The 14,794-nt window shown below is 35.9% G+C and overlaps 1 protein-coding gene and 1 long non-coding RNA gene across 3 annotated transcripts in view; both read left to right on the top strand.

Annotated features, from left to right (window-relative positions):
- The first annotated feature begins 1,204 nt into the window (after nucleotides 1–1,204).
- LOC121409634 lies at nucleotides 1,205–5,502 on the top strand. The gene is made up of 3 exons (XR_005969189.1): nucleotides 1,205–1,255; nucleotides 4,060–4,210; nucleotides 5,049–5,502. It is a non-coding gene; the product is annotated as an uncharacterized LOC121409634 (long non-coding RNA).
- A 4,993-nt stretch (nucleotides 5,503–10,495) lies between these two features.
- LOC121409020 (MLX-interacting protein-like) overlaps nucleotides 10,496–14,794 on the top strand; it is a 46,321-nt gene continuing 42,022 nt past the window's right edge. For both annotated transcript variants that reach the window (XM_041600797.1, XM_041600796.1), the window contains exon 1: nucleotides 10,496–10,952. In XM_041600797.1, coding sequence (XP_041456731.1) covers nucleotides 10,612–10,952 — 341 coding nt within the window. In that variant the 5' untranslated portion in view covers nucleotides 10,496–10,611. The remainder of the gene's footprint in view (nucleotides 10,953–14,794) is intronic.

Below are 14,794 nucleotides of genomic sequence, written 5' to 3'. Positions count from 1 at the left end.
TCTTCTGTATATACCATCTCTTTAAGTTCGTGAGGCGGCCGTGGAATTTACAAAAAATACAGTTCTATATTTTCTGTTTAACATACAGTGAGATACTGATGACATTGGGCAAACTTAACATGATATTTTCCAAATCTTGACAATTTCTATCATGATTCTTGACCTATAAGATTGACGTTTTGTAATTCATGCAGGAAAGAAATAATAATTCTCGAAAATGAAATCATTAATATGTGTCAGGTATATTCCGAGCATTTTTCGATATCGGTATTTCACAGATTGAGTATCAAAATGAAGCACTATATAACTCTACAGTGGTCACTGCAAGGGGACAAGGTACGTGGAATATACCACCCGACACCAGTATGGGACTAGATAATCCCGCGCGACACACCAGGGGTCAGCCATGTCTGCGCGCGCTAAAAATTATCGTTCTGCGGCTCGCGTGCTAAGAATGAACTTGATTTTTCTCTTCATTACGAAACTCATCCTAAAAAATGTTATCTAACATGGATTACTACACTCCTAAAATATATTGTAATGTATCATTTACACAACATTATGAGATGATAACCCTCCTTCTGGCAAACAGTTGGTATAGTAGTTCGAATCTAACAATTTTCTTTTAGAAATATAACAAAAATTAACCTGATTTTGAAGGCCTGCCATTTCCTCATAAAGCCGAGAAACAGTAATCTATCAACGTTATCAGTTCGGGAAAATTATACTAAATGTGATAAGATGTTTTTTAAAGCAATGAAAAATTATGAAAATATTTAAATTAAGGATTTTGAAATGCTATACAAAATTTACACTATATTCTCATAAATTTTGGCACTTTGTATCACTCATTAAAATTGCTGATAATTCGTAATATAACCGTCACTTGCTGGTAAATTCGGTATGAGTTTGTACACCGATAGTCAATGTAAATGATAAACATTAATAGCCTTACTAAATTTTAACGATTCTATTGGTTTTTAGGATTTTAATATCGCAGACATTATGGAGAGTGAGCAGAACGATGCTTACATGCGTTGCTAACGGGGTTGCTAGGCGCGAAAATCCGATTTAGCTCCGCCCACTTTTTACACTGAGTTGGAGGGATTCACGTACGTGAACTTGGCATAAGTTGTCATTTTTCAGCCGCAGGAAGCTCTTGCGAAAAGGCACTCCTAGTACCAATGAGGTCCAAACATTACTGCGAAAAGGGGGTCTTCGGCTTCCTATTTGGACGGGAAAGAGGCATATTTTGGTATGTATCAAATTTTCATTGTTGTATATCGTAGATCATAGATATATCTCACGTTCTGACCAAAATTCAAAGATTCTAAGTATGAAGAGATGTTTTACATAAATCATTATCGCCGTCAATTTTATGTAACGATTGCTCGGATACTCTCCGGCTGCTCTTAGCCGTACACCGCTGGCAGTGCTAGCCGGAGGTTCCGGCGTCTGACAAAGACAAATAATGCATGGAATCAACACCAACAGAACAGTATTAAATTATCTTCACGACATTGATTTTAAGGTTCCGGCGTCGGATAGACACAAATAATTCATGGGATGAACACTGACAGAAAACAGTTTTAATTAATCTTCACTACATTTTATTGGACATTTTCATTGATTTGAAATTAAAGTTTTTTTAAGAGCATCCCTGCTCTCACTGGAATTGGAAAGATCTAGGCCTAGATTAACGGTACTTGTAATGTTAGGCCTAGCCCAACGTTAGAGCCGGACTGTCTAACTACGATTAGACTAGAAGTCTAGACTAGACACTTTAGAGTCTATACAAAAGAGCTCTGTCACTCACCGTGAGGGCCTAGCCCAGGCCTAAATAATTAGTTGTGCTGAGCCTTGCCCCGGGGACCCCGACACGTCTTCAGACAGTGTCACGTGTTCGGGCTGCCGCAGTAATGCTGAGCCTAAGGCTATGGGCTATGTTCGGAGATTTAAAAAAAAACTGAAATTTAGGCATGTCACTGTCAGTGTCAATGCAGGGCTAGGCCCTAGCAAGTAATAGCTTGGCCCCGTTATTAAGTTCTTGTGTAGCATGAACCATCTAGATCTCTCGTTATCTAGTTATCTATCTAGGACTAGATTAAGTCTAGGGTCTAATTTAGTCTTTTAGACTTAGTCTAGCTCTAAAAATATCTAAGTTAAACTTATCTTACCTAGGTGAGCTGAGCTGGCCCTACAATTGACTAGGCCTACCCTTGTTTGGGCCTTGGTCCTGGCCAGTGAATGAGGTGGTGCAGCCCTGCCCCTGGACTGAGTCTGGCTGGGGCTCCTTCCATTCATGCTTTTATTAAAAGATCAAAATCGAGACCTAATCTAGTAACTGTTTAGCAATACAAGAAATCCAGAATAGATCTAGCTCAGGCCCAATATTGAAACTGTGTTTACATCATTTATAGTAAGCTAATCATTTGTTGGGCCTATATATCATCTATATGAAACAAGTAATATAGATCTACTAGAACTACAAAAGTTACTTTAGATCTATTCTATGTCTAATCTTAAGCCTGACTTTTTAACTCTGACATCAAAATTCAAATACAATTAAACTTAGACCTTTGGGAGACGGGTCCTCCACTGCCGACGCTACGGTGATGGAGCCCCCTAGGTTTATGGTAGAGCTACATGTATGGAATAGGGTGTCTAGCTCTAATATAATATTGTTTTCTAGTGCCAGGAGTAGAGGCCTAGATGATTCATTAGTTGGTAGATGTGCACTACAATAACATGTGTAGAGTATAAGACCCTAGCAGCGAGTGGGGGGGGGGTCCCTCTCCGTTCAGAAAAAAACAACAAAGTGATTGGTGTGTAATAAAGAAGATAAAATAATTTAGAAAATCCTGGGTCACCCTCTGTGTTAACGAAGACTGGAGACTACTGAACAGGAAGGGAAAGAAGGGGGGGGGGGAAGAAAAAAAGAATTACACACTGAACTAATTAAGTTAAACATTGAACTGAAAAGACATGTAACTTCACGAAAACTGATGACTACGTTGTATGTTAATATCTAATAAAGATATTAAAGTACATCTATGATAGATACACATTTTCGTTCCTTGATTTGTTAAACAGGTTAAAAAAATTATCAAATGCCTTTTCTATTAATTTACAAAACAGTGCACAAATAATGTGCTTGGAGAAAAGGCATTTCAATTACTGGTAACTACAGGATTTGGTTTCTGATCTGTGGATAAAATAACCATGATAAATGAAGTTCTCTTGATGACTGTTATTAAGAATTCCTCATAGTACATTCTATTCCTTTTACCTATTTACTGTAAAGAGGATTTTTTTTAGATCAATTATTAGAGGAGTGCTTTTTTTTAGAAAACAAACCCTGGCAATTTGAAGTTAAAGAAAATTCCTAATTGTATAAATAATAGAATTATAGGGCCTACAATTTTCTTACCTATCAAAACCTATCTTCATTAGAAGTATTTATCTATGGAGTGTGTGAATCATTTTTCTAACATTTAAAAAAAATAAAGCCTAAATGAATCACTTCTACTATCCTTTTAATATTGCACCCTAAGTGATAAAGGTGCAAAAAAGTTGCCTTGCTATTGTTTGCACCCATAAAGTTTGTTTAAACAATAAAAGGGGAAACATTTAACCTTTTATAAAGGTGCATAATACTTAAGATTAAAAATGTTCAAATTTTTAACCTCTATTACATGGTTCAAATCTGCGCCCTATAATCCACAAGCCCGAAGATGGTGATTAATATAACTTATGCTTCACCCATAAAAAATTAGCACCCCTTATTGTACCAACCCCTAAGGTTAAAATTTGAATCCCGATTTTAAGTGTATTAATCAAACCATTTCAAGGTTGATAGACTAGACCTCATTTGCCTTAAAATAAAATATTGTGTATAGCTGTACCAACACCCCTGTCAAATATATTTGACAAAATCTGTAATGATAAAAATATATTTTTTTAAAGAAGGGACTTCAGTTGTTTTTTATACAAAATCTAAATATGAATTCATTCTCATCTGTTACTATATGAAAAATTTGATATTCACTTTTCTAACAGGTGACCCACACAAACGGTGAGAAGAGGTACATGTATAGAGAGAAAGGGGCACAGCAACTGAAAGGAGAGGGAAGTCCAGACACTCGACCACGGTCTGCCATTGAATAAGAAGTCTCTCTTTGGATCAGGGGGTCAAGCTCCTAGTATGAAGGTGAGTCTTTATGTAAAGTTGAGTTTATTGAACATTCTACTTGTAAATACAAGTCTACTACTGTACGGTAATATTTATTCTTGTTTATTTTATTGTTCTTAAGAGCAGTTGTAAATGTGATGTCCTGTTATAGTAATTTTCAAAGATGAATCTCTTAAAATTCATCCACATCTTGTAATAAATTCATCTTAACTTTACTCACAAAAATGAATAATATCAATCTCATGAATTTTTATAGAAATTCAAGTTTTAATGGACAACTGATCCCTCTTAATATTTCAATTAATGATAATATTATTGTGGAATGCATTTTCAAAAATATGTAAGAGCAACAACAGTGTAACTCGTCAAAGTGAAAACAAAATCTAGGAAGGCTATTGGATGCATCCTATTGTAAAATTATTTTCCACTTAACTTTTGCAAGAGATTCAGATTTGGTTGATTTATATTTTATTAGAATCTCAACAAAGAGACTAACAATGAGAGCTTACAAGCATAAACGCAATTTAAGTGCATTTAAGAATAAAATGATAGTAGTAGTAGAAGGGTATATTTTCATTTTCAAGTAACACCACATATGAAAATTTTCTCAAATGACTTGATTGAAATTAAATATATTCTAACTTTAATTATAAGGATATAAAAAATAATATTCGGAAGCTATTTACCCAATTTTTATTTAACATTCTATATTTTTTTAATTATGCTTGTGACTGCCATCTCAAAAGGCTCTTTCGTAATCTTTTAGAGATACATCATACATGTAAATGTATGTGAACACTCTGCTATTATCAAGTTGAGTTGCTAAAGTTGTTTTCACGGATTCTTCTTATTTCAGATTGTTCAAGAGTCAAGACTGTTGAAGAGGTGACGTCATGGACCTGGTAGCACCTGGCAAGGGAACTATATTACTGTTCATAAATCTATTACTCAAGTATCCTAAAAACGCTTTAAAAATTTGAACATTAACAAAAGTACTAATTTTCATTTTTCAAAGATAATAATCATTATATTGACATTGTGAATATATTTTATGATTATCATAAAATTATTATAATGTAAATGATGATAGGTCATACTAATACAAATAAACAATAAGTAGAAAAGAAGACAACCAAGAAGGAGGAGGAGAAGAAGAAAAAGAAGAGGGGTGGAAGAGGAGAAAAGGAGAAGAAGAATAAATAACAACACTGAGTTCCTCTTCATGATATTACAGAAATCTTCATCTTTAAGTGGAAATATTTATGAATAGTATAATATATAATGTATGAAAAAAAAACATTTTATCTAAATCCAAGTTCCACTTTAATCATGTTTATAAAAGTCATAGGACAGGTGACAAGATAACATTGTTTCACAAAATTTTAGTGTTTATTTTAAAAGTAATAAATTTACATGAAATGTCATTCTTTTTGCTTCATCTCTTTGTTTATTTTATTGAATCGGGGGTGGGGGGTGAGGGTGGTCAAAATATGATTTGCCCCTCAGAACAAACTTGTTTCCCTACTAAAAATAGTATTAATATTTGTAGAAAATTGTAGGATTGTTTTTATCAAATTTGGAAAGTAATTGAGGTCTAGAAATGAAAATGAGATAGATCTATATAGAGATGCAATGTATAAGTAATAATGAGAAAGCGCGGGCGAGGTGAATTAGAAAGGGAAAAGAGAAATGAAAAAGTATAAATGTGAAAGAGTCATTAACAGAGAGGGAGAGATGTATAGAGAATTGTAAAGATAAATTTCGTGAATGATAGTGGCCTAATCTCGGAGGGAGGGAGATAATGAAAGCGATAAAAGGATAAAGCATCTTTTTTTCGGGGGGGGGGTTACATTTGATGAGAGAGAGAGATAGAAAGAAAATGTCCTGGTGCTCAAAGATGAATAAATGTAAATGATTGGTGACAGAGGTATGGATTAAGGGATACAGGTGGTATGAACGTGTCCCAATTAAGGCACAAAGCCGTGATGAGTAGTGGCCCCTCATGTGCACTCTTGGAATTTGGGCAATAAGTGAGCATATTTTAAAGTGGACCCCCCCCCCAATCGCCCCATCTCTAATCGCCAGTTTTGGGCAAGGAATAAAACCCGTCTCTTTTCTTTTTTATTTAGGCTTGTTTGTTTTTTTTCTGTCAAATATTTTCTTGAAGAAATTCCCTCATTGTGCTTCCACATTTGTAACCCTCGCCCCAACTGCATTGGCAAGGTGGTTCCATGACATGCTTATAAAATACGAAATTTAAATTATAAAGAAAAAAAATAATCATTGATTACAGGGATATATGCATGGTTTGCAATCGGTGTTCATGGTTTGGGAATGACTGATACAAATATTGTTCTCTGTGAAGGAGACCTCCACTAGCAAGTCATGAGCATTACTTATGAAGTAAGCAAGATTTTGCCTAATTTCTGACATATATATTGTTACCACGACAACACGATTCCGACACATTAAAAAAATATGTCCTTTACTTTTTTACCTCGAGACCAATGTGTGAGCCAAATTTCATGAGAATTGGTTGAAAACTAACCAAGAAGCAGGAACCAATAGATTTTTACCTAATTTGGGGCAAATAGTATGTGGTAACCATGGCAACATGATTTCCGACACACATAAAATATGTGTCTCTCACATCTTTACCTCAAACTCAATATATGAACCAAATTTCATGAAAATTGGTTAAAAATTGATCTAGTAATTAAAACTGAAAGTTTTTTACCAATTTTATGTCATATAATATGCCGTTACCATGGCAACATGAATTCTGACACACAAAATAGATTTTAAAGCTACGGGAAGCAATTCAAATTCCAATACCAACGCCAACACCGGACTTGAAATCATCTAGTGTGCGTACCAAATTTCTTGTTTACTCACATTTGAATTAAGCCAAAAGGGGATATTCTAGACTGAAAGTCAGAGTTATTATCATTATTTTGGGAGGGAGGGGTTGTGCTTGAAAAATATGTGGCGTTGATATAAATTATGTTATCATTCTAAGGAAAATGTCCTATCCTCAACGAAGTAAACACATTAACTATTATGCTTGGGACTAGTTTTGCTTATAAAAATAAGGGAAATATTTATGATTGTTAGTTTTTCAAATATTGAAAGAATACATCATACGCTATCCAATGACACAAAAATTATTTCGAAAGTCCAAGTAAAACTCAAAATATCATCAAATTACAGAGGACACAATTATAGAAAATAATCGTAAAAGTACCCTTAAGTCACTTATTGCGGAAAGCCGCCGCTTATGTCTTGATTTTAATCACGACATAAATTTATGTCATTCAAATGGATTTATGTCATGATTTTATGTCATGATTTCAGACATAAAGCTTTATGCAACGGATTTATGTCATTATTTGTGTTTATGTCATGATTTATGCTATATGACGTAAATTGTGACATAAATCATGACATAAATCAATACATAAATTTTTATGCAACAGGGCCCAGAATGTACTATAAAAGAAAATTGCTTGTGCTTCATAGCGGTAATTATCTTATTAATTTTTTAGGATTACAAACATTGCCCAAAATGTTCTATTTTCAGTAAAAAGTACATAAAATTTCTAAATGTGTATATACATATATATTGACTGGCTCCTTCAATACGCCTTTGAATGTTTTATGGCGCTATACAAAGGCTGTTCATCATCATCATCATCTTATATATTTATGACTATAGTAATACCCGATAAAAAAGGACAAAGGAAGCGATACTCTATTAATATCAGAAAGCTAGAATTTCTCCACAGTTTTTTTATCATACTGTCATACATGATTCAAACAGTGTAAAATATTTGTTCTGACTAGCACTGGAGATGTTTATATCTCAATAAATAGAGTAAAATTCACAGAGCAAAAAGCTTAAAATTTGATCAAAATCGGATAACAAATAACAAAGTTATTGAAGTTTAAAGATATGCATTATTCCGGTGAATTATGCAGTTCGAGGGACTTTATTCGCTTTGTTTGATTCTTTACCCAGCAAAGTGAGTTAATGACCTCTATTATTGCCTCGTAGTCCGAAAAAAATAATCTCTCTTTCACATCAAAATCAACCCGCCCACCCACCCTCACACAGATGCCGCAACTTCATAAACACTTCATAAAGGAGTATTTACATTTCCTCATTTCCATTTATCTCATTGGTTATGTCTTTTGTTGATCAACAACGGCCAACTGTTCCATTGTTTTACTCCAAAAATGGATTGCTTGATTTGGAAGCAACTAATGTTGAGCCCTTCTCAATATTGTGTATGAATGTGTTGGTGATGGTCCCGGGGTGATGCTGTTTTTGTCTCGCCTGCATAGCAGAGTGATACTATAGGCGCCGCTTTTCCGACGGCGACGGCGGCGGCGGCGTCAACATCAAATCTTAACCTAAGGTTAAGTTTTTGAAATTACATCATAACTTAGAAAGTATATGGACCTAGTTCATGAAACTGGGACATAAAGTTAATCAAGTATTATTGAACATCCTGCCAGAGTTTCAGGTCACATGACCAAGGTCAAGGTTATTTAGGGTCAATGAACTTAGACCATGTTGGGGGAATCAACATCAAAATCTTAACCGAAGGTTAAGTTTTTAAAATTACATCATATTATGGACCTAGTTCATGAAACTTGGGCATAAGATTAATCAAGTATTAGTGAACATTCTGCTCGAGTTTCAGGTCAATGGTCAAAGGTCATTTAAGGCCAATAAACTTTGGCCGTGTTGGGTGTATTTGTTGAATACCATCCTAACTATGAAAGTTTATGGCTCTAGTTCATAAAACTTGGGATATAAGATCAAGTATCACTGAACATCCCCTGTGAGTTTCAGGTCACAAACCAAGGTCAAAGGTTAGTTATGGTCAATACACTTAGGCCATGTTGGGGGTAATTGTTGAATTGCCATCATAACTTTGAAATCATATGGATAGAGTGAATGAAAATGTAGATATGGGTGTAGTTGACAAGTCTTAGGTCACCGTTTAAATGTCATTTATGGTCAGTGAACGTGGTATTATGTCATATGAATGGTGTTTTTGTGAATGATTATAGTAGGTTTCAAAGTTAGCACTTCATGCTGCTATATTAAATCCCATAATGCAGGCGAGACTGCCAGAGGCGCTCCACTTGTTTTTCCCCTTACACACAAGTTATATATTTTTTCACCGTTGCTTGATTCTTCTTCACCCAGCAACTTGGCGCAACTTTCACGACCTACTGTAGATTGTCTCGCAGTCAATCATCGTGCAAAGATCGTGAACGTTGTACTGGAATTTGCGGGGAGAATAAAGCCAGGCTGACACTTGCACGACTTTTGGCCACAATTTTGTCGTGGCAGGTCGTGCCATATTGGGGCACGAACTGGGAGGCTCCTGCACTGTTTTACGACTTGTTCACGCATAGTTCACGACAAGTTCACGAATGCGTGCCCGTCAGTGTCCACATTGACACGAACTGGCACGACGAGTTCACGCATAGTTTGCGCATAGTTTACGCACTTCCCGCATTGGCACGACGAGTTTGCGCAATTCGGACGGTGTCGTGCTGAACTATTCGTGAACACGACGTGAGCTGTTCGTGAACCATTCGTGACAGTCGTGGCATGGCGCGCACTGCCACGCACTGGCACGCATCCTCCCGCATCGTCCCGACGAGTTCACGAACAGTTTGCGCATAGTTCACGACCCGGTCGCTAAATTTTGTCGTGACCAAAATTTTGAACAGTCACGACATGTCACGACGTGTTTACGCACACTTCACGCCAGTTCACGACTAGTTTGCGCACTGGCACGACTTGAGTCGTGCCAATGCGTGACACAAAATCGTGCAAGTGTCAGGCTGGCATAACACAGCATTTCATGGAAGCACTTGTCGGACGTTTTACTGCAAAGAACTGTTTTATCCGACAGTTACTATGGTAAAAGTGTCTCTCAATTAATCATGTGGAGCGTTGTGGCCCAGTTGATTAGTCTCCAGAATTTGAAAGAGAGGGTCGTGGGTTCGAATCCCAGCCATGGCGTAATTTCCTTCGGCAAGAAATTTATCCACATTGTGCTACGAATACAAACTGATTGTAAATTTTTCTGGCCCACTCTGTAAAGTGCGTTTTCCGATATGAAATTAATATTCGATGGTCACGTATGCATGTCACGGTGCGTCATATCTTGAAATCGCCGACTAGATTGGCGATTTATACGCACAGTTACCGCCTGATGGCGCCAGACTTCAAATCAACGCGATATCGATCGAGTCGATTTATTTTTTCAGTTTGCAAATGACGTCACAGTCTGCGTTTCTGCAGAAAAACATGGCGGTAGGATTTCTGCGTTACCTTTGTGGATCCATAAATAAAGGAGTTTTTATCAAGCAAAGAAGGAAAATTTTATTTTGAAATGGCTAGAGACGATTTCCCAATGCTTCAAAGTACTGTTGGAATGGCTAAGTTTGATGAAACAAGATGGAGAGATCCTGCAACTTCGAGGGATTCTCATGGAACAGCTGGCATGTCTCGGCTCGATGCCTCGCCCAAGAGCCCGTCGAGCGAGACCATACACTCGGGTCATTTTATGGTCAGCAACCCGCACAAAGTGAAAAAGAGCAGCGGCTTCAACTTTGATGATGCGGCCAAGACAACAACGGAGAGTTACTCGTTTTCGAAGGATGATAAAAATCATTTGGAAATAGATTCATCTTTTGCCAAGCTATTTGAATGCATGAGCTTGGCTTATCATGAGTAAGAATTTCCTTGATTTCAATTGTTAGGCTAATCATCAGTCAGGCTAAATTTCCTTGCATGCCTTGTAAATTGCAAACAATGTCAGTCAATGCCATGGCTGCAATTGCAAACATGGCAAAGCAATGTCTGACCAAAAGCTTCACTCTCTGTATTTTGGTTGTTCCGCTGAACTGCGTTGGCTCCACATTATAGTAAAATGTCAGAAAATGTTAAATAAATCCCCAGAAACGACACTTATTCCTGTCTAAGCTAACTCTAGTCTGTCTAACTCTAAGCAATTCCATGTCAAGACATTGTCAATGAAAATCACATTTCAATAAAATGAATGAATTATACTATAAAGTTGGTAATGTTTGGCTTATTTTCTCTTGTTCTTGGGGACAATCCAGGCACTGTAAATGACAAGGGTCAATAGGTGGAGTCTGTCTCGTCACTTATGAATATTCAGAATCAAGATGGCAGCTTGCAGGTTCTAACGAACGATTGAAATCTTACGAGAAATTGATCATATAACCAATGAGATATAAGTCCAAATGGAAGTCATTACAGTGCTCTTGAAGGACAAGTCCACCCCCAAAAAGTTGATTTGAATAAAAAGAGAAAAATCTAACAAGCAAATCACTGAAAATTTCATCACATTCAGATGTAAAAATAAAATTAAGTTATGACATTTTAAAGTTTTGCTTAATTTCCCAAAACAGTTATATGCACATTCTGGTTGACATGCAAATGAAGGGACTGATGACGTCACCCACCCACAATTTCCTTTCTATTTTATTATATGAAATATTCTTATTTTTACCCCCTTGTCATGTAAAATCGAGTTTTGTTCCTTCCTGAACATGGGGAATCAACATTGTTTAGTGGTTCAGTTAAGTCAAATGTCAAATTGGTAAAATTTGAAACGCAGTGTAATTCAAACAAAAAGCCACTTGTTCACTGCTACCATCCACTTGTTCACTGGTACCACCCTGCCTGTGGGTAATCTACAGGTAGGACTATGGTATGCCAATGTTGTCCAGAGCACACACTTTAAAAAGTCATTAAAATATCACTTTTGTGACCAAAATTACTAATTTCCGTACAGTTGCAATTTATTTTTCATTAGTAACTTGGGAATAATTTTTGTATTCACCAGAGCGCTCAAAAACTTGAATTTTGGGCATATTTTTGTGTACGCCCTCTATTGGTGGAAAGTAATATGGCAAGAAAATTTTCATTTTTCAATCTCCATATTTGATTAAGAAAAAAATAATTTAAAGAATTAAATCTACATAAGAGCCAAGTTGTATGATGAATAGCTGTAATGAAATCTGACAGTGTAAGAAAATTAAGCATTTGTCCCATATAAAAAGAGAAATTAAGCCAAACATTGCCACCATTATTTTGCCACACATTCAGATGTAACTGAGAACAAGGTTATATCATAACCTTGTTCATTGAATGAGTGCAAAAGCGAAAGAAATAGTGAGTGATGGACATCATCAATGCTCTCATTCGCATGTTTCCGAGTTGTGCATATAACTGTTCTGTGAAAAATAAGCAAAATTTTAAAATGTTATAACTTTCTTAGTTTACATGTACATCCGATTTTATTGAAGTTTTCAGCATTATGCTTGTTTATTTTTCTCTATTGATTCAAATCAACATTTTTATGGGATGGACTTGACCTTAAATAGGTTATGTACTTTTGTAATAATGAGGGTTTTTTTTTAAATAACTTATCTAGATCTGCCATTGAGTCCCTTACTCCCTTTACTGATCAAGTTAGAACTTCGGTCTTTGTAATCGTTGAGTGGAGCCAACAGAAAAAGAAAAAAAAAAAGAGTTCAGCAGAACAACCAATATAGCAGAGACAGAAGCTTTTGGTCTAGTCCCCACATAAAATTTTGCACTTTCGCAAGCCGATGTCGGACATAATTTTTTTGTCTCACCTGCATAGCAGAGTGGACTACATGTATAGGCGCCGCTTTTCTGGCGGCGGCGTCAACATCAAATCTTAACGTAAGGTTAAGTTTTTGAAATGACATCAAAACTTAGAAAGTATATGGACCCAGCTCATGAAACTTGGCCAAAAGGTTAATCAAATATAACTGAACATCCTATCAGAGTTTCATGTCACATGAACAAGGTCAAAGGTCATTTAGGGTCAATGAACTTGGACCGTGTTGGGGAATCAACATCAAAATCTTAACCTGAGGTTAAGTTTTTGAAATGTCATCATAACTTAGAAAATATACGGACCTAGTTCATTAAACTTGGACATAAGGTTAATCAAGTATCACCAAACATCCTGCATTGAGTTTCACGTCATATGACCAAGGTCAAAGGTCATTTGAGGTCAAAGGTCATTTAGGGTCAATGAACTTTGGCCGATTTGGGGGTATCTGTTGAATTACAATCAAAACTTTTAAATGTTTTTGGATCTGATTCATGAAACTTGATAGTAATCAAGTATCACTGAATATCCTGTGCAAGTTTCAGGTCACATGATCAATGTCATGTGAGGTCAATGAACTTTGGCCACATTGGTTTTTTTTTGTTGATTTACCATCCTATCTCTTTAAATGTATTGGTCTAGTTCATAAAACATGGAAATAAGAGTAACCAAGTATCACTGAACATCTTGTATGAGTTATAGTAGTTTTCAAAGTCAGCACTGCTGCTATGTTTAATCGCATGATGCAGGAGAGACGGCCAGAGGCATTCCACTTGTTTCTAGAAAGTGAATGTTACAATTGTAACAATAACAAAAAACATGAAAATTACGACAACAACACCACAAAACATAGTCCCCTAATGTACAGATGTTATGTGTACAGTACTTTCACTTGCTTTTGCAATGGAACTGCGCATTTAGCAGCATTTGTGGGCTGTTCAAAGCTGAATTGCGGCTGCCACCGGGCTTGGGGGAGCGCTATAGGAATTGTACATCGTGCTGTGCACTGGAGGTAGGGCTTCTGCACTCTGGTACCCCATACAGAGAATGCTATCCTGGTCTGACTTCGTGGTCAATTTGACCTCCATGATTGCTATGGCAAGGCTCCACATTAACTTTTTTTGGTGGTGGCCCGTTCGGGCCACCAAAACCTTCAAATAATTTTTTTGGTGGCCCATTAGTAAAGTTTGGTGGCCCGAAAAATATAAAGAAAAACATTAATTAAAAATGAATAAAACAAACTGAAATATTCTGCAGTCACTAATACCATGTACCACTATTCTTTGTACATCTTGTATGTAAATCGTGCTTGCTGTTATTTTACTTTGCTTATTTTGTGGTAATATATAAATTGTTCTATCATTGTGAACATGAAATGATTGAAAGAGAATAAAAGAATTGTATTGTTCCCAGGTTGTGTGGACTTTTAATCTCCGTATAGACACACACTCATAATGGTAAAGTAAATAAATAGTGCATATAGCAAACTCAGATTGATTTACAAAACAATGATTTTTCCTTTCTTCCTTATTGATCGTAAAACCTAGATTATGCAGGCCCCAAATCCAGTTTATTTTCCAGCATATTATAGCAGGAGAAAATCACAGAAAATATGCTGCAGAATTAGAACAATGTATAAAAGGGGGAAATAAACAAAAATAATTTTTAGAATAGTATATTGAAAAAAGAAACAAAAATTGTGAAAATGAATAAGTGAAATAAAAAATGAAGTAAGAAAAAACAAAGAACAGGGAAAAAAATTGAGAAAAAAACAAAAGAAAATGTAAGAAAAATGAATAAGACAAAATTATCAGAAAAAATGGGGAAAATTATTATTATTATTCAGTAGAAACATGTTCTTTAATCAGGCATATTCAATGGGAAGGGGTATAAATGGTTT

The sequence above is a fragment of the Lytechinus variegatus genome, chromosome 2 (genome assembly GCF_018143015.1).
Source record: "Lytechinus variegatus isolate NC3 chromosome 2, Lvar_3.0, whole genome shotgun sequence".
In the NCBI taxonomy this organism is placed as follows: domain Eukaryota; kingdom Metazoa; phylum Echinodermata; class Echinoidea; order Temnopleuroida; family Toxopneustidae; genus Lytechinus; species Lytechinus variegatus.
Note: the sequence above shows the minus strand (reverse complement) of the source record. Positions and strands in the feature narration are given on the sequence as shown.